General features: G+C 33.8%; 2 protein-coding genes across 2 annotated transcripts; one reads left to right on the plus strand and one right to left on the minus strand.

The window, feature by feature from the left end:
* The first annotated feature begins 11,150 nt into the window (after positions 1 to 11,150).
* On the plus strand, positions 11,151 to 19,967 carry LOC141660139 (RGS1-HXK1-interacting protein 1). The gene is made up of 9 exons (XM_074467103.1): positions 11,151 to 11,427; positions 12,733 to 12,799; positions 12,903 to 12,980; positions 14,424 to 14,476; positions 16,111 to 16,194; positions 17,915 to 17,967; positions 18,041 to 18,105; positions 18,212 to 18,270; positions 19,563 to 19,967. Exons 1-9 carry the CDS (start codon positions 11,206 to 11,208, stop codon positions 19,650 to 19,652), a joined length of 771 nt encoding a protein of 256 aa, XP_074323204.1. The 5' UTR covers positions 11,151 to 11,205; the 3' UTR covers positions 19,653 to 19,967.
* Positions 19,968 to 20,511: 544 nt separating this feature from the next.
* Positions 20,512 to 22,195, minus strand: LOC141660146 (GATA transcription factor 4-like). The gene is made up of 2 exons (XM_074467109.1): positions 21,657 to 22,195; positions 20,512 to 21,214 (listed from the first exon to the last, which is right to left on the minus strand). The coding sequence occupies exons 1-2, from the start codon at positions 21,879 to 21,881 to the stop codon at positions 20,672 to 20,674; spliced, it is 768 nt and encodes a 255-aa protein (XP_074323210.1). The 5' UTR covers positions 21,882 to 22,195; the 3' UTR covers positions 20,512 to 20,671.

Below are 22,195 nucleotides of genomic sequence, written 5' to 3' on the forward strand. Positions count from 1 at the left end.
AAAATTTCCAAAAATTGGGGTTATTACACAAATCGTACAGGCACTTGTCGAAATACAACTTGCCAATGGTGCAATGAATGGTGAAGCTACCTGGATCTTTAAGCTTTTGAGGTAATTTTTGTTGCAGCACAGCACTGCACTCTTCCATTAGAGCAACGGTCTCAAGGTCATCCAGTTTCACCTTCCTTGAAAGAATACTCTTCATGAATTTTGCATAACTAGGCATTTGCTCCAGAGCCTCAGCGAAAGGTATGTTGATGTGAAGTTTCTTGAACACCTCAGAAACTTACCGAACTGCTTATCTAATTTTTGTTGTTGCAATCTCTTAGGGAAAGGTGGTAGAGGATAGAGTTATTTCTCCCCTATATTACCCTCAGGCAGAGTGTGTTCAACAGTAGTCTTCCTTGGTTCCGCCACTTTCTCCTTTTGCTTCTCTTCTTCATCAACAACTTCAGCTTCTCCATCTTTCACTTTTTCAGCATCAGCAACTTTTCCAGACCTTAAGGTGACAGCCTTTACTTGCTCCTTAGCTTCCTTCCTGCCTGGCAATTCAGTATCGCTAGGAAGTGTGCCAGGTTGACGATTGAGCACAACATTGGCTAATTGACCGATTTGATTTTCCAAGGCCTTGATAGAAACAACCTGACTTTTGTACAACAGCTTGAGCTCCTCGAAATCAGCACTAGAAGGTGGAGCAGCACCTCCTTGTTGTGGTTGCTGGATCTGCTGCTGGAACTATACGATCACCCATGATTACTGGTTCTTTTTGCTCACTCTCTTTATCCGAATCTTCAAAATCTATCTTCTCCAGAATATCAAGAACTAAGTCTGTCTCCTCAGCCGTATCTAAAGTTCTCTTGCGAGTGCGAGAACGTGTTTGCATAAACGCTCGCTAGAATACCTAAAACACAACCGGAAATAATAAGCAACACGTCTTAATCAATGAGTCCTAATGACCACTGATGGCAAGTACATAAACTAAACAAATACGCCGAGTCCCGGTAGCGGCGCCAAAAACTTGTTAGGCACAAAATGCGCGCTAATAATTCACGCAAGTATACGCGTTCGCAAGTAATATAGAATAAATTCTAGTTCGTTCCCACAGAGACTCAGACTAATTATGTTCAATTAACACTTACTCACCAATGTATGATTACTTCTCAATGTCAAGACAATAACACTTAGATTTGATTAACTAATTATTAACTACAATTAACTACGAGAATTAAACACTTAATTGACACTTGAATTAACGATATTAAACACACATGAGATCATAACTTCATTACTACTTCCTTCAATAGTTATCGTTATTACCTTTAGCATGTAACGGTGATGATATTAATTGAACAACACGAAACTGATAAAAGCCAACTTTCGTTGTACTAATACCATTCTACCAAACATCCACAATTAAGATAGAAGTTGAATAGGTATCAATTATGTTGAGACCCTATATGTCTACAAAATTTGACAACATAACGATTTAAGCACAAGTTATTCTTTATGATTACACAGGGCAAGTAAAATGGTTAGAGTTACCCACTAATCATGCATACACATACATGAACCTATGCTAGCATGGCAAGTTCTAAACCTCGAGATCCACCGTCGCTTCACATGAGATTAACAGACTATCTTATATGTTCGCGATGCACATAAGACGAATAAGCGCAACCTATGCTAGATATCATACAATCATCACACACTAAGGTATTAAACAACTAACTAAATAAATCCATAGTAAATCCGTTATGACCCCATGATCACGATTAGCCCATGATAAAACTCATCGTCACCATGGGTTCATATAAAAACATGATAATAACACACAATATAAACTAATAAAAATACTTATTAAAACCAGAGTACGTCACAAGAGTAATAAGGTTCAAAGTAAAGAAAACTAGCATCCACTGATACAACGAATAAAAGAATCACAAGAAAACGTATGCTTCCTCTTCTTCGCTGTGATGTGCTAAAACGGTCTTCTTCCTTCTCTCCTTGCTCCTTGCTTGATACCACGCTTCTGTAAAATGTCTCTGAGAACTACTTATATAGAAGCCCACAAGAACCAGCTATCTTAGAAGTCCATCAGAATAAGGATTATAAAATTCAGTATTAAAATTCTCGTCCCTGAGCGGCCGCCCCAGATTCCTGAGCGGGCGCCCAGCATCCTGAGCTGGCGCCCAAGCACCTTCTGGAAAATTCTGAATTCTGCTCCTGATTTTGCTGTGTTTTACCCCTAACTTTCCACAACCAATGCCAAGCACTTCCCTAGGCTTATTTCTGATAAATTCTTCCTACATGCGCAAGTTATACCCTGAAATGGAAAAACACTAGAAAAATGCATCAAATACACAAAATACTTGATTTCAAGACTTCAATTCAAGCCATTATAAGACGTTCTAAGTGGTATAAAATGCCACTTATCAACTCCTGGAAGTTGCAAACTTCTATTGTGGAATCTTCCGAGGCTACTACAATTCGATGACAATGAAGATTATCGATATCCTTGGAACATGATGAAGTGTCTAAAAGCAGATAACGAGTCAACAGAAGAGTTCAAATAGAAGATAAGTATTAAGACTTTGGCAATACCTTATCTTTCTATAATTTCTTTTGACCTCTCTCAAAAGAGGTATCTATTAGAGGATATATTCCCTAACACTCGTTTAATCATTTTGTTCCAGAATCTTGTTTTCTGGATTTCATTTTTTTCCAGAAATATCAGCTTTGAAATCTTTTCAGTTTTATTCATTTGATTTTGAATCCCTTTTATTCTGACTGAGATGAACAACCCTAACTATAGGGGACATAAGGTATACCTGTCTGTGTGATAGGAGTTGGATGGGACGCCATCACTTGTGTGTATTATGAATACATGAAGGTTAACAACCTTTAATAGTGTCTTAATTTGGACACGCAACACCAAGTTCATTTGATCATATTGATCTCTCAGTTATTCTTTCATTGTAACAATATTTTCTCAAAAATTCAGATTTTTGGTAACCACAATGGTGGAACACCCGTTATGATATGAAATTCTTTTCTCTTTAAAATTCCATGATTTTATTATCTGAAATATTCGAAGGTTTGCCAATCAAGTTAAGCTGAGTTATCCTGGTCAAGTCAAAGTAGGGTTATGTGATGGGATTACCAACAGCAGCAGTGAACTGCAATAGATAAAAATATCAGTGGCATATAACGAAGTCAATCTGTTTATTTATTTCTCTCTTTATCTCTCTTTCTTTTTCTTTCTCTCTGTCTTTTTCTCTATTCTTCTTTCTCGCGATCAGTAAAAGTGATTTCATTGAGGAATTGACAAAGGATGTGGATGGAACAATGTTACAGAGTGAAGCTTTCGTGGTAACTGCGTGGTATAAGGAATTGCAGTGTTATTGGAAAATTTTGAGAAAAGTTGCATATGCAAGATTGGGAAGTTGGTTAGAAGACCCTTAGTGCTTTCTTCTCCTGATTCCGAGGATGGAATCCTTATAAGGGGGTAGATTGTAATATCCCATATTTTCAGATAGTATTATTATAATTATTTTAAATTGTTAATGTGATTTTTATGTGATTTTTAGTGAATTATCTGGTAATTGGAGTGATGTTTTGGATGTTTATATATGATATTCTTTGAGTATTCTAATTTTATATGTGCAGAATAAAATATAGATAATTGTGATATTTTTTCTGGTAATTTTTGGACAGTTATATGATTTTATGATAATATATGGATTTATTAATTATTTTCTAAGTAATTATAAAACTATTTTATAAAGCGATGAATCGTCCAACCTTAACCATTTTTGCGTTTTGACAACCCGAAATTCTTCCAAAAACTCCTTTCTAACCTAATCTGGTAATTTCGGACATTTTCCGTGTTTTAACTTTTTCGATCCGGATTACGGTTTCAACCGTACGCATCCCTGCGCAAAATTTTCGATAAGATAAACGTTTTAATAGATAAACAAAACCCGTATTCTCGAAAGGCGGAATATTATTACATTATTTTAGTATAAAGTGTTTTATAAGAAGCCCGGTTTTGATAATTATCCAAATCTAGTATTAAATGGTATCGTTCTTATAATTACTTAGCGGCTAAGTAATCTATTTTCGGATCCGATATGATCCAATGAGATACTCGTACGTGTTTAAACTGAATTTATATGAATTGATCCGTAATTTAGAAGTGTGTTTATTATAATCTTTATCGAGGTATTCGTTTTATCTCGGTTATGTGCATCTAAATGTATTTTATACGTGTTCAGATTTTTCTGTTAATTTAAGTATCGTTTTTGTTTTTTCGAAACTAAACGGACCGGACCCCACCAGGACGTCAAACCCTACAAAATACATGTTTTTATTTTTATAAAATCATTCGTATTTCAAATACCCAGTATTTTTGTATTTTTGAATTATTCACAATTTTTGGGAATTTTTGATACAAATTTTATAAATTATCGTTTTTAAAATTCTTCCCCGTAATTATTATTTTGGGGCTTAATTATTTTAATTATGGGAATAAAAAACACCCTTAAATGATTTTAGGGTATTAATTTTTCAGATAATATAGATAGCTGCATAATTTTATTTATTTTATTATTTTATTAAAATTTCAGAAAAATAGAAAACTGAAGAACATGGGGTGTTCTTGAGCTAGGGAATCGAATCTCAGTTTTGAAGGTGATTTTGATTTCTGTTTTTACAGTTCGAGTAATGGAATCAAAGCTCTCGGTGATTACTATCTAATTTTATCAATAAAAATATCAAACAATTGGTAAATTTTGAAATCAATTTCTAGGGTTCTTGTTTGGATTTGGGGCTTTACTGTTCTTGAATCTCTTGATGATTTTGATGTTACCAATAGTTTGGCCCTGAATTCTGGAGTCTGTTTATATAATTAATCGTATTGTTCTGTTGCTTAATTGATATAATCGAGTTTTGGATTCTTTTTATTATTTTTGATTTTACTTTCGATTTTCCCAATTATATGCTGAGTTGTTGATAATTCTGTTGTTATGAGCATGTTTTGCATATAATAAACTATGATTCGAGATGTTGAGCATTGAATAGAGTTGCGAAATCGACGGTGGCGGTGTTCGCCGGCCTACCCGTTGGATTTCAACCGGCCTTGCCGGATTCTGTGTTCTGGTAATCGATGGTGAAATTGACTGCTGGATTCGTGTTCTTCAGACGACTGTAGTTAAATAGGAGGTTAAACCGGAATAAAATCATCCCGTTTTGACCTTGATTGGAGTTCTCCGTACACCGAGCAGTTGCCGGATTCTGCAAACGTTTCCGGCGAAGCTCCTGGGTTCTTGACGTTCTTCGTGACCCGAAAATCTGACCACTAACCCGAATTCAACCCATGTTCAACCCGTTTTTAATCTTAAAAAGCCCAATACCTGTTTTTTTGTTTTGTTTTTATAATTCTGATTTAAATTTAATTCCAAACTTTATTTCTATTTTTTTAAAATCATTCTTTTACTTCAAAAAAAATCATTTACTAATTATTTTAGATTCTACAAATTATTTACTTAATTATTTTAAATTCCAAAAATTATTTTCTTTTAGTATATTCAAAAATACGAAAATTTTATTCATTTAAATTGATTAATTATTTTGATAATTAATTAGTTTATTTAGATAATTTGTATTAATTTTATTTTAATTCCAAAAAATATGAAAAAATCATTTTTAATTCTGATTTTTCCTAATTAATGATTTAAAAATTATTTTGAGTTTTTAAAAATATATTTAGGTATTTAAAAATCAATTAAATACCGTTCGTATTTATTCGTATTTAAAAATCATTTTTAATTCTGATTTATTCGTATTTTATTCGTAGAAAATAAAATGTTCGTCTGTTTAATACGAAACGAACGCGTATAGACTCAGAAAAATATTTCGCTTTTAATAAAAATACTTTCGAGACCCAAATCTTTTTTGTTTCGAAGGGTCGCTTGTTTTACGAATCATTCTGAGTTGCTTATTTATCTAAAATATGTATTTTGACCCGATTTCAGTTTTAAACGTACCGAGTCGAACCTTTTGATGAACCGAGTCATATGTGATATGAATTATGTGATACGTGGATTATGTACTTATATATTATGTGAATTATGTGCGTACGTGGGTCAAGAGTCTTGTGTTTGACTATTATAATTATGTGTGTGGCTATCGTATGGGTAGACGATAGAGTTTTGACCCGTAGTTCGTCGAGTAATTATCGATTAGACGATTAAAGTGTGATCTTTTAATTATAGATACGAGTCTTTCAAGACGATCAGGACAAGATGGAATGGTTGAATGCTAGAGTTGAATAGTATGGAATATTGGGTTGTAGCACTGCATGAGCAGCAGATCAGTGATTTAGCGAAATAAAAGACGGTAAGGCCTTGAGATGCCAGACTGAGATAATTGTGTTTCTACAAGTGTGACTAACTGCTAAAAACCCAAAGGCAAGTATCCCTATCATCACTTATTGTTCAAGTGATATTTATTTTAAATCTTCTTATGCAAATATTGCTTTCCCTATTCTCAGTTCAGAATAGATAAATGTTTTACATATCGCTGAATTAAATGATTCTGTTTATACAAGTACTATTCTGCTATTCTATGTTCAGAATAGCTAAGTGATTTTACTTATCAAATTACTGGATTTATAAATGTTTTGAATTTTGAGAAAGATGATTTGGTTGCGAGTATTCCTACCCAAGTAAATGGGGGAATAAAATTATTTTGGGTGTCGATTATTATGACCCCTCTCAATAAAAGGTTTTAAGATTGGATCATAATTGCGTAAGTGACCGGGACGGACAGTCCAGCGGAGGGATATTTCTAAGTGTCATATGGAATATTATGACACACTTTTTGCCACAGGCAGGTATATTGCCTTTTACTTGAGTACTCGTGTTTTTGGGGTCATGTTTCTACGAATCATGACTCAGTGCTATCACACGGGCTGATCAGCATGTGATAGTATGTCCGTCGGAGAATGATCCCAATCTAAATTATCATATTGTTTTTTATAATCATAGAATAAATGATTTATCAAATGTTTCTGTTTTGGATTAAAGGCAAAATGCAGTTTTGATTCAGTTTCTGATTTTGTGTTCTGATTTTGTGGATACTTAGTTTGTTGCTAAATATCAAAGGTGGTATTAGTACAGATGATTGGTGTTGACTTCCGTATGGGATATTGTGAGCATCAAAGTTCTTAGTAATATCTAATTTGATATGACAACATGATAAGTATTAATATCAAGAGCTCAGTTTTGAATAAAGTTTATGATTCATTCCATAATCATTGGTTCATGTTGATGGTGTTTACTATATTTTCGTAAACACCGTTTTACGAGTTTTATTCTCGTCAAGATTCAAAGTATTGCTGAAACATTTTGCTCGAGAATATCAAAAAGAGTTTTGAACACAGTGAGAAACAATTATCCGGATCTTTAATAAATTTATGTTTCAGCAATTATGATTTTAAAATGTTCTGCGCTATTGCAGATGTCAGTTTTATATCAAAATGACCATACATATATTACAATGATCTTGCTGAGCATTTCTTTCGCTAATACTTGTCTGTTTTCAAATTTAACCTCCAGTGACGATTAACTTGCGCTATTTAGCCGCGTAATTCGAGGAAGCAAAGAAGAAGCTTTTGGAAGGTGGTTGGTCCAGGGTTGCGAACTACTGTAAGTTCTATTGTGTAAAGTTGTTTATATTATATTATGTTATAGTTATGTTATTTTATAGCTGGGCCTAGTATACTTCTTTTCGAAGTTATACTAGCGGGTTAGTATTGAATAAGAATTTGTTGAAAAGAGTTTCAAAAGAAAAAGAAAGTGAAAAATTTATTTATGGAATTTGAATTTCTTGTTTCTAGAACTGTAACCTTAAAGATCTTGGATTAGTTTTGGGTCATAAATGATAAATGTCTTCCGCTTGCATTTATTTATTGATTAAACAGGCTAATTTGCATTGAGGTTTCATAGTGACGGCCAAATCCCTTGACCCCGGATTTGGGGGCGTTACAACCCAACTCATCACAGTTGAAGCACCTTATCTTTGATCTATCAACATATCCAGTTTTGTAGCCACCTTTGCTAGCTGAGTTATACTGAGCTTTTGGTTTCCCATTGTTGTTGTTGGAAGACTGTCCCTTGTTTTTGAAAAACCTTGGCTTCTTGACTCTAATGTTAGAGAATTTTCTAGCCAAGTAAGCCATGGTTTGGTCCATCTCATTTAGCTCATCCAAGGTGTAGTATTCATCTTTCTCCAGTTCCAAAACAACTTGCTTCTGAGGTCCTTTGTTCTTTATTCCACAGCTTGAATAACTGGAACTTGAGTATCTTGTTCATCTTCACTTGCTTCACTGTCATTTACAACTAAGGCAATGGAACCATCAATCACATGTCCATAGTTTGCCTTTAATGACTTTCTTTGCAACATTTCAAGTTCATAAGTTTTCAAGATCCCGTATAAAACTTCCAGTGCTATTCTTCTCAAATCTCTTCCTTCTCTAATAGATGATATTTTTTGTTCAAGATGGTCAGGAAAAGCTAGTAATAACTTTAGGTTAACCTCCTCAGCTTTATAATATTTATCATGTAGCTACAAGTCATTTATCAATTTATTGAACCTCTCAAAAACTTCACTAATTCCTTCTTTAGGCTTTGCCATGAATCCCTAATACTGAGACACCAGTATTCTCATTTGGTTGGATCTAACTTCCTCTGTACCTTCACACAAAATCTCTATCTTCTCCCAGATCTGTTTGGCTGTATCATAATTGACAATGTTATTGTACATGACATTGCCAAGTGACTCTTTCAGAATTAATTGCAGAACACTATCTAGAGATACTTTCTCCTTCTCAGATTCATTGTATTTTAAAGGGGCCTTAAGTGTAAAATGAGATGGGATGACCATATCTCCATCTGTAGATTCATCAACATTTTCCATGGGGTAAAAGGAACATTCTTGAGAATCTGGATATATAATGGATTGGTCATCCTTATGAACAATATCATTTTCTTTTTCCAAAGTGTATAGTTGATTCTATTAAAGGCTGGTATCTTGATACTGCTTATCTTCTGTGCACTCATACTTCCGAGATCTTTATCTGTTTTCTTTCAGATTTTGCTCTGATACCACTTGTTAGATATTGAGTACAACACAGAGAGGGGGGATGTGTTTTCTTTATTTTTAGCTTTTTAAAATTTATTTGGATAGGTGGTGAACAAAGTAGTTTAATTGTAGAGATACTATTTTAACAAAATTAACAGAACATGCACAACAAACACAGTATTTCAAAACTCACTTAATTTTGTATTATAATTAAGTTAGGTCTTGCTAAAAATTCTAAGTTCTTTAAAATAAAAAAACTCAGCTTCTTTCTTGAGAGAGTACAATAAAATTTAGATCTGTTTGTTACTTCTAAAAATAAAGGACTAGTGTTTACTTTATAGATTAGTAAAACACTGATTTACACAGCATACAATAAGATGTACTAAACCCTTTTCTAAGCTAACTCTGAATCTTTCTATTTCTGGATTAGTTGATCTTTACACAATCTTGCAAGTCTGTGACTTTCCTTTGTCAGTTAATCTTGGTCCTTGATCTTGCACTTTTCAAGATGCTTTTGTAGACTTTTCAATATATGTAGTTAGATCATTTGTTGATTGATAATCTTGAATCTTTAACTTGTCTGCATTATTGTAATTGAGCTTCATGTCGAGATTTTCAGTTTTTTCTATAGAGAACTGACATCTCGATAAGTATAATGGCTTATCGAGATCTCTAAGTTCTCTATAAGTGTCTTTAACTTGTCGAGATCTCTGAGTACTCTATAAGTGAACTTGACTTGTCGATATCTCCAAATCTCTGCATGTAGAAATGACTTGTTGATATCTCTAAGATCTCTATATGTATTTTGACTTGTTGATATCTCCAATCTTCACATCTTCATTTGACTTGTCGATATCGTTGAGTTCTCTATATGCAGAAATGACTTGTCGATATCTCTGAGATCGCTATATACATTTTGACTTGTAGATATTTCTGAGATTTTTAATGATAAATTGAATTGTCGATATATCCAATCTTCACATCTTCATTTGACTTGTCGATATCTCTGAGACTTCTCTATAGGTCATTTTGGACTTCTCGATAAGTCATTATGGAGTTCTCGAATGACTTCTCTATATAACTTGATCTGTGACTTGTAAATATCTTGACTTAAAATATTTTTTATAAAACTGATTTATTCAACTCCTGTCTAATCTTTATACTTTTTACAGACTCAAATAATACAATATATAATACAGATTTAGACTATCATACAACTAAATTTTAGGGTTGTCAATTTGACTTAGTCTTATAATTATATAGGCATGTATTGCACAATAGTGATGTATGTTGAAATATTTTAAATTATCCAAACGAGAATGATCCGGTTATGGAATCACCTATGGACTGATCGTGAACAAGACAATACCAATGTCATCCCAAATATGTCATCAAATGACGCATTTCAAATCTCGAACACTTTTAACTATTATTAATTACGACATGAACAAAACATACCTTGAGTAATTTATGCTTTACCTAAAGTTAGGGATGTTAATTTTTGCTTTTGTGCAAAGAAGAAACAATCTACTATTGATTTATATTTTAAAAAAATTGATTTTTGTAACTTATATATATATATATATATTCTGAAATTATTACTTTACATATTATTTGGACCCTTAATGACTTTCTAATTTTTTATTATCTTATACTTTTAGCGAAAATATTATTTTACAACACTGTCCCTAATTTAAACCCAAAAAAAGTTATCAAAATTTGACGATATTTAATATAGATTTTAAAAAAATTCATAAAAAACTATGTGATATTCCATTTGAATTTTAAAAAATCCAGTAAAACCTGGTGGTGCCAAAAAATTCATGAATTTTTTTTTTATCAATTGGTAAATTTTGATAATTTTCCTACAATATTTTTAATATTTTAAAATTTCTTTGAAATGTAAAAGATTTTAATGAACTCCACAAAATCATCGAAACTTCACAATTTTTTTAATAAATTACGTCAAAATTTGCAAATAACTAAAATCAACGAAAATATTTTAAAACAAACCCAGAATATTATTATTACAAAAAGTTGTGAGAAAAGTGAGGAACAACGACAATGGAGGAAGAAACAGAAACATCATCTGCAACAAGCCCTAAACATGACGATTTCAAGACCAAACTGATCCACGAAGAAATGGTGTGGATCGACTACGCAGTCCACCAGGCCCAAATCGCCCAGAAAACCATTCAAGATTCTTTGGATTCCGCTGTTTCTTTTGCCCAGTCTCGCTTCAATCAGATTCGTGATACTTCTGCTGCTAATCTCTCTGTTACTGCTGTAAGATTTTATTTTTGTTTGTTTTTTTTTATGTTTTTTTCGATATTTTTTCGCGAAATGAAATGAAATGGAATGGGGTGTTTTTGTCATGTGTGAATGTATTTTTTTGATTGTAATATGTGTGAATTCGAATATTAGTTGATTGGAGATGAAAAGGGTAGATTGGTAATTTGAATTGCGGCTCGGGAAACTATTGGGGTGAGAATTTTTGTGTATGTTGGTGAGTTTCTGCGAGTTTGGAATAAGAGGTATGATGCCGTTGAGGGTGTTGATGATGTACGGAAAGGGTTGAGATTTTGAGGAGGTAGAGAGTTTAGTCTGTACTACTCTAGGGATCGAATGCACAATACTAGGGCATTTAAAACAAACTTTAGAGAAAAGCGTTCATTCATCACCTAATCTACAGACATTTAGAAGAAAATAATTTAGTAGTAATTGATTAATTACTTAAGAAGACTAGGTCTTGAGTTTTAAAGTGGGAAGAATTTAGAATCTGTGCACGTGACTCAGAATTGAGAGTAATGATCCTCGTGTTAATAGAGTGCTCTTGTTGGAGTTGGCTAGACACGATGCCTTTTGACATGGTTTTACTCTATATGAAAACTGAGGTTATTATGGTCGACCTTCAGTGGTTCATGGACTTCACTGTGTTAAAATTTTTGACAAGTGGCTTGCTCCAGCTCTTAAACCTCTCTACTTTCTTATTTTAGGGTATTTGTAGACTTCGTCTTTCTTTGTTTATTGAAAAGAAACCTTCTGATTGATTTACTCGATTATATATTTGGGATGCAGCGCAGTCTTTGAGCTATTTAAGTGATTATTTTGAAGATTGACACACAATAAACCTTTGACATGCCTGGTCTCGGAAAGCATATGAAATAATATTTGTATGCAATTTTCAGTTTCTGCGTGGTAATGATGTTAACGTTTTTAAGTTAAAAAGAGATCTACCAATACTTTGTAATCGTTTTAATTCTAGACAAATTCTCATCTGATAGATTTCAGTGTTATTGTTTTACTCAACTTTTTCTTAAATGTTTTGTTTCAAAATATTATATGTTTACCCAGGGATGCCAGATATATTAACTTGTATATACCATCAGAGTACCTGTGAAAGACACACGGTGATTTCAACAGTTGGGCTATGTATTATAGAATGTTGACTAACTCCTCCAATTTTTATATTTGTTAAATTTGAATTAGTCTATAATTAGATTGTCACCAATCAAAAATTGCATGTCATATTTCTACTAATTAATATTTTCTAAAATTTTGCGGTTGATTACAACAAAAACATGATTGCAGGAACATCTGGAAGATCTAAAGTCTGATTACAAAGCATATGAGAATCTTGCATTTGGAAAGATTAAAGGTCTTTTGGTGTAGTTATAAAACTCTTTTGAAAGATGGATACACTCTAAATATGTCAAACAGTTGTATTTGCATGACTTGAATTTCCTATCATCTCATTGTAGATGGAATACTTCTTGCTGCTTCCAATCCTTTACTGACAAGCGGGGTCGTCCTTGCATCAGGTCTTGTAATTTCAAAAAGTATGTTCTACCACGGTTAACATTCCTTCATTTTAGTAGCTTGGTATATCTTTATTCCTTTCTATATATGTGTCAAGATTTGCAATAGCATTAGTGACAGGATGTTACTTAGCCCCATCGGTAGGGGTGTGCATTCGGTTAACCGAAACCGAAATTTAAATCGTTTTTAACCGAAACCGGAATTTAAATCAGTTAACTGAAACCAGAATACACCCAAAATGGCTACCGAAAACCGAACCGAAATTAATTCGGTTTTAACCAACCCGATATATTCTTTTCCTTTATTACCGGAAACTGAAATAAAAAACCGATATGTATTGGAAGTATGAAAAATTACAAGAAATAAACGTAAATAATACAACCAATATTTAAAACTAAAGATATATTCTCTCTGTTAATTAAGAAGGATTAGGACATTCACTGTTTTTTTCCTACTGTAAAGAGTAGTTATTTTTATGGTCTGGACTCTGGACTTTAGAGACTTGCAGGAGCAAGTAGCAATAGATCAACCATACTTTTGTTAACAAAATCAATTCAGTAAATTATATGACAATAAATCTACAAAATTATCAAGCGGAGCTTTAATACATCTATCACATTCATATAAGAATACGTAAGAGTCACGGCTTTAGCCAACTATAAGTGCAATTACAGAGACACACACGTAGATACTCACAAATATTAATATTTATTATAATTATTATATTATTAATTCGGTTATTTTTTTTTTCTGTTTTTCGGTTAACCGCGGTTAATAACCGAATTACCGAATAGCAGAAAAATGCTACCGAAAACCGAACCGAAGTTCCTTAATTGGTAACCGAACTGAAAATATGTCGGTTATTCGGTACGATTTTTGGTTAACCGAGCCGAATGCACACCCCTACCCATCGGGGCTACTAGAGCCACCATATTGCTTCTCCCTGCATAACTTGTATATATACAGTTGCTATAGAGTTTGTAATATACATCGGGACCAGTTAAAATGATAGATATACTCCTATTATATTTTAGACGCTGGTTTGAGATTTATCATAATTTTACATTTAATATGATGTCTTATATATACATCATTAAATTAAATCCTAATAGTACCAATAGTCTTGAGTTTGAGGGTTTCGCCATGGCCTTTGTGGTAAGGCAGCCCACTCCTATCACCAAGTTCCTGGGTTTGGTTTCTCATTCTGTCCTCTATACTTGTAAAAAGTTTGTATTTTGTGTAAAAGAAGTGACAACATTTGTTTTGTTGGTATCTTCAATGTCATATTTGTTACTTGTCTAAAAGAAAAACATATTTAATATGATTTGTTGTTTCGGTTGGACCCCTAAAACAATTGTGACCTGGTTAGCAATCTCATAAAAGGCAAAGTCTGGGAGGGGTACAATATCAAAATATATATTTAACGTATTAGTCTATTAGCTAACTTATTTTATTATTTGCAGAACCCAGACGTGCCTTGTATTACAAGTCAATGCGCCTTTTTTCTAGCGAGGAGGTAAGTATATTAGTCCTTACAAAATGACATCTTGTACACTTGTAGATAATTGAAGAAAATACTGTTTTGCCTGAGAACATGTGGTGGGGGGAACAGCGGAGAACACAAATATGACCAGTTATGCACATGGTTTACCAGAAGTTCTTTTCAATAATGTAGTCAATTATTTGGGACAAGGGTGGTGAATTATGATATGTGGCATTTGTTAGAAAGTACTACTGTTAGTTCGTTACACTAAGATTATCTAATTATGAACTATTAATCATCTATTCTAACTATGATCAGTGTTTTAGAGTCTGTATATAATCATGTAATTCTTACATGTTGAGTAGATGTTTGTTGTTATAATTCACTGAAAGAATTTCAATTAAACATAACTGTTTTGTCATTGAGGGCCCTAGGGTTTAGTGTTTTCTCTACTGGTCATTTCTTAGCGTTTCTTGTTGACTTTATCAAAGTATTTGGTCTTATCCTAAATCCAAAACTGGTTGTGGTTGTGAAAATTCAACTCAAAACACAAACAAACATGCAGCTCCACAAATCCACACAAACCCTTAATACCCCCCAACCCCATACTGATAAATATTTACCTATGACCTAACCTCCACACAAGTAGGGGTGTAATTCGAACCGAGCCGGCTCGAACTCGACTCGAACTCGTTATCGAGCTCGAACACATTTTCTGGCTCGATAAAAAACTCGAGTCGAGTCGAGTCGAGTTTTTTTGAGCTCGACTCGATAAACTCGAACTCGACTCGAACTCGAGCTCGATTATTTTTATTATTCAATTGTCCAATAAAATTAGTTTTGCAGACTAATTTACTAGTTTTTCATAATATATCGGCATTTTTATGTTTTATTATATTTGGTAAAAATTTTGAATTGAATTATTTTGTTAAAATATATTTAATTTTTTTTATAGTTAAATGTTGATAAATATGAGCTTAATTTATTTATTTTTGAAAAATTCAACTCTAATTAGTTTAAATATACGATAACTGAGCACGATTGGATATCTCAAGTGGTTAAGAGTTTATCCTCTGTCGTCTCAGGTACTGGGTTTGATCCTCGCTCACCCCGAGATTTATGAGAACAGATACTCATTTGTAAGGCTATAAGCCACATTTGTCAAAAAAAAATATACGATAACTGCTATCTAAATTTTAAAATAAAATAATAACTTAATAACTTCATTTTCGTTAACAAAATTAATTTTTGGGGTTTTTTCAAAAATACCCAAGTTATAATTTTTTTTGCAAAAATACGGTGCAAATGGAATAAGCTCGAAAACTCGTTTAAAAACTCGAAAACTTGATTAAAAAACTCGAAAAGCTCGAAAACTCGCGAGTAGCTCGAACTCGACTCGTTTATTATCCGGGTCGAGCTCAGACATAATTTTGAGGGTCGGTTTTTTTTTGGCTCGACTCGATTCGATTAAAAAAAGCTCGAACTCGAATTTAATAAGCACAAACTCGACTCGACTCGAATTACATCCTACACACAAGAATATACATAATTGAATGTACCATGTGTACCATTAATTTTAATTTAATTATCAGAATATATTTAGTACTTACAGCTGAATCCTGAAGTGTGAGACTAATTTTTCTTGTCTAATTGTTGTTGCACTCCAGACCTTGTTCTCTAAAGCGGAGGCTAAGGTAAACAGATTGAAAGAATCTATTGAGAGCCTGAAGAAAGAAGGTGAAGCTTTGGAGGTTTGTCTGCTTTTATGTCAATATCAAGTTAGCATATGCTAGTATATATAGGTGTGTGTTCTAATAAAAAGTATGAAGTCATATTCATCTATTATTGAGTATTTGATGGGTAATAAAACTGGAACATATATGTCAATTGATAGTACTTTGTTTAATATTTTGTCATAAAAAAAGTCACTACGAAGGCCCACGTTCTCCAGGAAAAGAAAGAGGATGAAAGTCCTCGATCAAAATGTCGTCGTTCTTGCTGATCGTCACTATTGTAGGTTAAAGCAGCTGCTTCGGTGCGTCGATGGGTAATTTGCATGAAAATTGATAGTTAACTTGTGGTGAAATGCAAACATAACCATTTCGCAAATCACAACTCATAGTTATATATATCACCAGATACATTTCTATACAAATATCAAAATGAACACCTATCATTTCATATCCGAATATATTAAAATTCTACATCAAATTCGAAGAGAAAGTAGAGATGTATTATAAGGCGAAGTTGTATTGTAACAAGCCTATTCGGCCGCGGGTTTCAACTCTTAAAAGTGTTAATGTTAATTTTTATAATAATAGAAGTCTAGCTCCAGTTCATTGAACGCTAAAAGTTCGCACATTTAATTAAAAGATCAAAGAGAGAGAAACTTGTTAGCTCCCATTTTAACTTATTTAATATCTGCCCCTTTCTTAGTCTGTAAATTGAAAAAAAATCACAAAAATTAACAATTTTTTAACAAATTTTCTTCTTTTTAAAATTTTCTGTAAGATGTTACCTCAATTTATTTATTTTTTTACAAAGAAATATTAAGTGGCTTATCTTACCTGAACCAGCTGTATGATTTTTACATTGTTTTAAGAAAATAAGAGAGTGAAGATGTATTAGAAGGTACGTCATGTCCTTCAAAAGAATTAGGAAAAAGTTATCCCGAATTTCAAAACTATATATTTTTATTTAATTACGTTATGTTCATATACTCGTCGGCCGTCGCCTATATGGAAAAATTTGGTAGATTTAATTTTATTGTAATTTGTTCTTGCACCTGTTTAGACTAATTTAACAACAAAGTCAATTGAAGATAGGATCAGACATGGTTGTCAACTACCCATGCAACCAGTCGACCGCCTAGCTACCCAAGTCGGCCAACTTTTCAACAGTTTGCAAATCAACCCTTTGAAAATGAATAGTCGTGACTAGTCGACTACACTGACAACAGTGGAACCAAGTATACCACCTAGAAGACGCAGCAGATCAACTACACATGCAAATAAAAGGCCAACAAAAGATGCAATATCACATTGTACTTCTTAATAACCTCCCATGTTCACAGGGGAAGAGATTGATTTTCTCTTGCGGAAAATGTATTAAAATTTACAACATTATCGTAAAATGGATCAATCTAAAATTGATCCTCATTGCTTATAAATGGTTTTGCATTACCAAGCAGATTAGGCCATTAGGGTGGCTGTTACAAGGATACATACAGATAATCTGTTCATGTACATGCTTAAAATTGGGAAGACGGGAAAAACAGTTGAAATTGATACTCTTGAGGTGGCAGATTTTGCACTTTATCTTGCCCATAGCATTTGTTTGTTGATAAATAGTATAAAACCTAACTATGTCGCATATTGTTCTTTTGTTATTTTTTACTTCATTCTTTCACAATAGCTATTCCTAAATACATTAATGAATTTTGGCTGATTAGTGAATTAAAATCTTTTTTAGAAGGGAGCACTGCAAGCAGAAGAGGAAATGAAACGAGGAAGGAAAAAACTCAGGTTTTTACCTTAAATTTAAATTTTGGTCATTGAATATATCAGATATCATCACATGAAATTTTATATTTCTCAGACAAGCTGGAAATCAGATCCAAGGTGTCACTCGCACAGCTTACAAGATTGAGAGAGAAGCTGCAGGTACGAGTTTAGTAAAAACCAATACGTTCATTTAAATCTTTTTTAGACTTTTGTGGTTTCTAATTAGAAGTGGTAATATGGCATGCATTTTATTCTCTTACTCCAGGCTTAAAAGATATACTCAAAGAGCTACCTAGAAGAGAAGCATCTCTATTTAGATCAGAAGTAAGTTTTTAAGGTTGTGGTGTATGATATTTTTTTTGCTCATTCTAGTTTCCTAATTTCTTTGCATAATTGGATCATTTCCATACATAGTGTTTTTGTATTGTCTATAGATGTGAAATCGTGCTAAAGTGTTTGTCCTATAAATTGTGCTTAAGTGTTCATCCTACAAACTGTCTGAAAGCACAAACCCCTGGTGAAAATTGTGTCCCTTGGAAGATGTGATATTTGTAAAATGATTGTATTTTATTGTTTTCTTTTTTCGTTCACCTTGATGTGGCTATGAGGAATTATATATATCATTTGAAGAACAATTCATGTGGGATGACAAGGAATTATTTTCTTTTTTCCACTGGACTACTAAACCTAATGTACTAGAGAATTGGTATATTGAGCATGAGCACACACGATGACAAAACAGTCACTGGGCTAGCTCCCATAAAAGGACTGATGAATTCGATTTTCGAAGCAAGGTGATTCTTCGAAAGTAAAGAGCTTATAAATACTGCTTTAATATGTGAAAAGGACTGTCCTTCGACACATAACATACACAGTGCTTCCTATAAAATACCCTGAAAAATGCAAGGCGGCATATGTCTTTATATCATAGGAATGACACGAGGATTTTTGAGCCTTTCGATGTGGTAAACAAGTTGTATGTTATGAGCTAACCCTCATTAGATAGACAATCAAAGCCCGGAAGATGCCTACAATATTACATGAAGCAACTTTTGTTCAGTAAATTCTAAACTTTCTTGGTATGTCTAAATTTTTACCAAGTGGTTACCCCATATTTTCGCATGATCCTAATACTTGTGATCCCGAGTACTTCTATCAATGTTAACAAGTAATCATTCATGAATTGATCGAATTACAGAAACTTCACCGTCATGTTTGTAAGAATTCTATAGTTGGCAATGTGTGATCCGCATGGCATCTTATAAATACAAAACTGAAAAACATTAAATGGATTGTCTGACCTATACTAGAAACGACATGTATTCTGAAGAAGATGTCCTTGTTTTAATTATATACTGTAGCTGTGTAGCAAACTGGCAATGCCCATGCTGCTTCTTAGTTATTCCATGATTTCGTATATATTTCTCTAGTTATTTGCCCATGCTTTCATTCAGAAGGTATATCTATTTTTGTCTTTCTTAGACTCTGGTAGGGGACTTGCATCATCAATCATATTCATAAAAAGAAAATACTTGGAACCTAAAGTATTAACGTGCCTTGTATATATATTTTTATGACATGATGTCAAGACTAATATTTTTGGTCCTACCTTTAAGGTTTCAAAGCTGGGGTCGGAAGCAAAGCGAGAAAGGCAAGCTCTTAGCAAAAAGGTTACGAAGATTAGCAATTATGGGATATCGGTTTGAACTCAGGTGTCTACAGTCTACACAGGTTACCAGTCAGAAGAGTGTTAATTATAAAAACTGCGCCTTAGATGGTGTCATTGGCTTCTTTTCTGTATTCCAAAATCAAAATATGGCATTGATCAATTTTTTTTGATAATAAGATAATACTGATCAGCAATACTTTCGTTGTATCATTTTATAGACTATAACATGAAGTAAAAGTGTAAAATCAAGGGTGGAATAGAGATCGAGGCTGTGACACCCTAAAATGAGCTTAGCATTTTGGATCATTTTTGCAATATGATATTTATGAAATTTGTGTTTTTGAGCTTAGAATTTTTTCTGTTAAATTTGTGTTTTTGCATGTATATTGGTGTGTGTGAGTCTGTCTGCAGGGATGGAAATTGGCGGGTCGGGTTTGAGTGAGATTTTGTCGGGTTTGGGCAGGGATGGAAATGGACCGGGTCGGGTTTGAGTGAGATTTTGTCGGGTTTGGGTTAGATTTTGTGAAAATCTGAATCTAAAAGACAGCACCTTAGATGGGGCAAATGGCTATTTCCTGTATACCAAAACGTAAAACTAAGGGTGTGGAACAGAGACTAGAGATTGAGTCTGTGATTCCTCTTTATCTAAATAAATAATATAACACATTATATTATTCCCGTAATATAATGTGTGGCCTGTGGGTATGAAATTTATGTTTTTGAGCTTAGAATCTCAAATTATTATCCCAATAAGTTGTCTAAAATTGATATCATGTAATTCGTTCTCTCTTAAATCTACTATCAGACACGGAGAAATCAATTACTACGTACCAGTTAAAACTAAAAGGTTGTAAAATTGCATTTAAAAATGATTCTACAATACTTGAGCGAGCATCTATTATCATCACTTCCATATTATTCATAAAAAAGAGCTTAATATCTCCATAAATTCCTCATAATAGATTAAACCAAAAACTAACAGTAAAAAAGTAAAAATCACATTTGATTTAACTTTAACCATTCAACCAAACACCGACACGTACACCTCCAATGACGTCAGCAGACTTCATAATTGCGGTGGTGATGACGTCCATGACCACCGTCCTGCTCTTCTTTCTGTCTCCTCAACTCCATAACTTTCCGGTGCGAGTTCGAGTGCTGAGTCAGCACAAACGTCGGACTCGCCGCCGGTCTATATTCCGGCACCAACCTCCCGGACTTGTATCTTACCCCACATGCATTGCATAATGTTTTCGGGCCCAGTGGCCCGGTTCGCCATTGTGGCGTTTTCTCCGACGCGCAGTGCGTGCAGCGCCGCGCGTCGGAGCTGGAAGATGAGGAGATTGGTGAGTTGTGGTTATTGTTGTTGTTGTTATTATTATTATGGTAGTTGACGTGCATCGGGATATGTGATGGTGGAAATGAAGATGTCCACGTGTTGGTTATCGAAGGGGCTCGAGATCTTTTGCTTCGTGATCGGGACTGGAATGGAGGCTGTGACTGGGAGTTTTGCGCTCCGCTGAAATTTGTAACTGGAAAATCAGTGTACGAGTCGTCGACAAAGTTGGAGAGCCATTCGAGTTCTGCTACTTCATCGTTCTGCATCAATTAATTAATTGATCAGGTAACCAAATTCCGAAACATTTTAATACATTTATGCGCGAAAATTAGAAAATACGATGGCATAAAAAATATCGCTAATTTTTAAAGGTTAGTCGAACTGTCAAAGTCTTATACCTTTTCTTTTCTATTGGGAACTATTTAATTTCCGTATTAATTTTCAAAGGTATGTCGAGTTAATTTAAATGTTTGATTAACTTTTGTTCTGATTCCGCCACTGTACTGTACTTAAGTGTGATTCTTAAGTTAAAAAGAGAAAGAGATTACCTAAACATTTAATAGACTAGTATGATCTAAATTATATGAGTGCAGCTTATGACTAGTTCACGAGATACTTGTGAAGTTACCGAAAGACAGATTTGCAAATAAATTTAACGAAGTTAAAATAAATTAGGATAGTTTAAGGGAATTATGAGGATACCGGAACGCAGATCTCGTTGGTGAAATCAGAGGCAGAGTGGAAATGCATAGCGGAGGAAGAGGAAGTTGCGGTAGTGTTGGTAGTGTAGGCATGATCAACGGAGGAGTTAGCGTTGTGGTGGTGAGCGGTGGTGGTATCGGATGAACTAAATATATGGTCATTCGACAAGTCCAAAAGATCATCAATACCATAGAACTCGGGCGCAGTGTACCCGTACATCTCCATTGCTTTTAAACTATGATTTATTTATTTAGATAAAGAGGAATTAGAAGATATAAGCTGAGGCCTCTGCAAACTACTTACTAGTAACTAACAACTAGTTAAGAGTAAGCTCAAGTGGTAAAGAGCAGAGGGGTGAGAGTGAGTTGAGTGTTCATGGGGGTTTATATAAAGGATTTATAAATGTGTGAAGATGTAGAGGTAGAGGAGGAGGGTACCGTACAACAAGGGTTTAAAGGAAGAAGCTAAGAGGGGGGCAAGGGAACGTGGGTAGAGTGAGAGAGCACACTATCCTTGTATAGAGTAATCACATTGTGAGG

The sequence above is a fragment of the Apium graveolens genome, chromosome 1 (assembly GCF_009905375.1).
Source record: "Apium graveolens cultivar Ventura chromosome 1, ASM990537v1, whole genome shotgun sequence".
NCBI classification, from domain to species: Eukaryota; Viridiplantae; Streptophyta; class Magnoliopsida; order Apiales; family Apiaceae; genus Apium; species Apium graveolens.

What these genes read in the sequence shown, in the direction of transcription:
- LOC141660139 (XM_074467103.1), top strand. Translation starts at nt 11,206, where the DNA reads ATGGAGGAAGAAACAGAAACATCATCTGCAACAAGCCCTAAACATGAC. An exon ending in CTAATCTCTCTGTTACTGCT is followed by an intron (nt 11,428 to 12,732) that starts GTAAGATTTTAT and finishes ACATGATTGCAG; the next exon opens with GAACATCTGGAAGATCTAAA. An exon ending in CGAGGAAGGAAAAAACTCAG is followed by an intron (nt 17,968 to 18,040) that starts GTTTTTACCTTA and finishes TATATTTCTCAG; the next exon opens with ACAAGCTGGAAATCAGATCC.
- LOC141660146 (XM_074467109.1), bottom strand. Translation starts at nt 21,881, where the DNA reads ATGGAGATGTACGGGTACACTGCGCCCGAGTTCTATGGTATTGATGAT. An exon ending in CCAACGAGATCTGCGTTCCG is followed by an intron (nt 21,215 to 21,656) that starts GTATCCTCATAA and finishes TAATTGATGCAG; the next exon opens with AACGATGAAGTAGCAGAACT.